This window comes from Atta cephalotes (assembly GCF_000143395.1).
Source record: "Atta cephalotes unplaced genomic scaffold scaffold00035, whole genome shotgun sequence".
NCBI classification, from domain to species: domain Eukaryota; kingdom Metazoa; phylum Arthropoda; class Insecta; order Hymenoptera; family Formicidae; genus Atta; species Atta cephalotes.
In genome coordinates, this window is record NW_012130099.1 from 2,749,706 (window position 1) to 2,751,455 (window position 1,750).

Genomic DNA, 1,750 nt, shown 5'->3' on the forward strand with positions numbered 1-1,750 from the left:
TACTACTATATATATATATATATATATATATATATATATATATATATATATACACCCTCTTTTCTATTCTTATTTCAAATTAACGTTTTCTGGCTTCCCTTTAATCCAATTTTCTTAATCCTACTTTTACTTTTAATTCAATATCCCACGGCTTTGTTTCAATTTTCCCTTTAATCCAACATTTACCAGCTTTGCCCTAATTTATCCTATGTTACATCCTAACTTCTACGTTAGATAACCTGCCAGAGAGCTAGCTTCAAAACTATCAAATAGCCCACACATAGAATCACTTGTTTCACCTTACAACTTATGTTACGATTTATTGGTGGAACGAACATTACAAATTCCTACATCCAAAAGTTCTGAAGATTTCTTTGCAAAACATCTACATTTGCTATGAGTTTAATTATAATCCATTTTATATACATTTTTAAATACGGCAAATTATTTATGTCCAATTTAAAGCGTGAATTAAAGTTAAGATGCAATCAAGGAAACACGCACAGAAAAATATCATTTTATTCCTAAGAAAAGTGATTACTCCATTTACTTTCTTTCTTTTAAGTAACGGCTTTGACAAGGAAATAATTTTCTTGAAATAAACATTTTCTTAATAATCTTAAAATTTACTTATTAATTTTAGAAAAATTCATTAGTCTATACATTTAAAACGAGAATTTATTTTCTTCTCAAGAATATTGTAAAATTAATCGAAAAAGCGACTTTATATCATATGTAAATTTAATCTGATAATCTTAATTGTAGTATTATAAATTTACTAGGGATTTCAAGATTTTGAATAAATTTGATGCCCGTGATAAGGTTATGATAGATTTGCGGATACATGAATTTTTGAAATACTTGGAAGTAATTATTATTTGCATACATTATTTATTTTTCTATGTACACGATGACATTTTTTCTATGTCGAACTCACGTGTATGTTGATGATCCGGGGCAGTGGGTGCTTGGTGTTGGCGCCGCCCTCGATGGCGATGCCTAGAATCGACTTGGTCTTTTTCACGGTGATCCGCAGATTGCCCTGATGATCGGGCACCACCAGGGCGCCATCCTCCTCCCGTCGTTCCGACATCTCGCTGCGGGTCAGCCGCTGCACGCTGTGATGCCGTCGTGGCGGGCCTCCCGCGGTCCCACCAACGGCGGACCCGCTGCCGGAGCCACCCTCCTCCAGCAGCTGCGCTTCCTGCATGTCGAAGCTCCGCGAGAGCTTGTGTGCGAGCTCCTGGAACGGGCACAACTTGCATTCGAACGGCGGTAATCGAGCATCAGGTCTCTTCTCCGGCCATTTCGCCGGATACGCGTCAGCAATTACCAAAAGAGCCGTTTAATTGACTACTTTGACCACAAATATAATATTGCATTATTTTAAAGTAAAATTAAACGCATTAAGTAGATTTAAATCTTTAATTATGTATAAATTACGAAATTTTAAACGTCTCTCTCAATTTTCTTTTTAAATTGCACATTAAAGTAAAAATAAAATTATGATTTTCATAAATTACAATAAACTCCCAAGTTTTGTCTGAAATTCTAAATTTTTTAAATTGTTTTAAATAAATAATAATAATGTTACAACGTTTGAGAATTATGTTTGTTATTATTTTTTATCGTTTTTGTAATGAAATTATAATTTTATTTACAGAAAAGGGCGCAATGAGATTTTTTTCATGAATTTCATGAATTAAATGTAGTTGCTGTCGCGTACCCAAAATATCATATCTCAATGCAT

General features: G+C 33.6%; 1 protein-coding gene across 1 annotated transcript in view; it reads right to left on the minus strand.

Moving 5' to 3' along the window:
- Positions 1-1,750, minus strand: part of LOC105621639 (whirlin) — a 90,897-nt gene that overhangs the window by 3,814 nt on the left and 85,333 nt on the right. Inside the window, exon 13 of the mRNA XM_012203107.1 lies at positions 938-1,243. Coding sequence (XP_012058497.1) covers positions 938-1,243 — 306 coding nt within the window. The remainder of the gene's footprint in view (positions 1-937; positions 1,244-1,750) is intronic.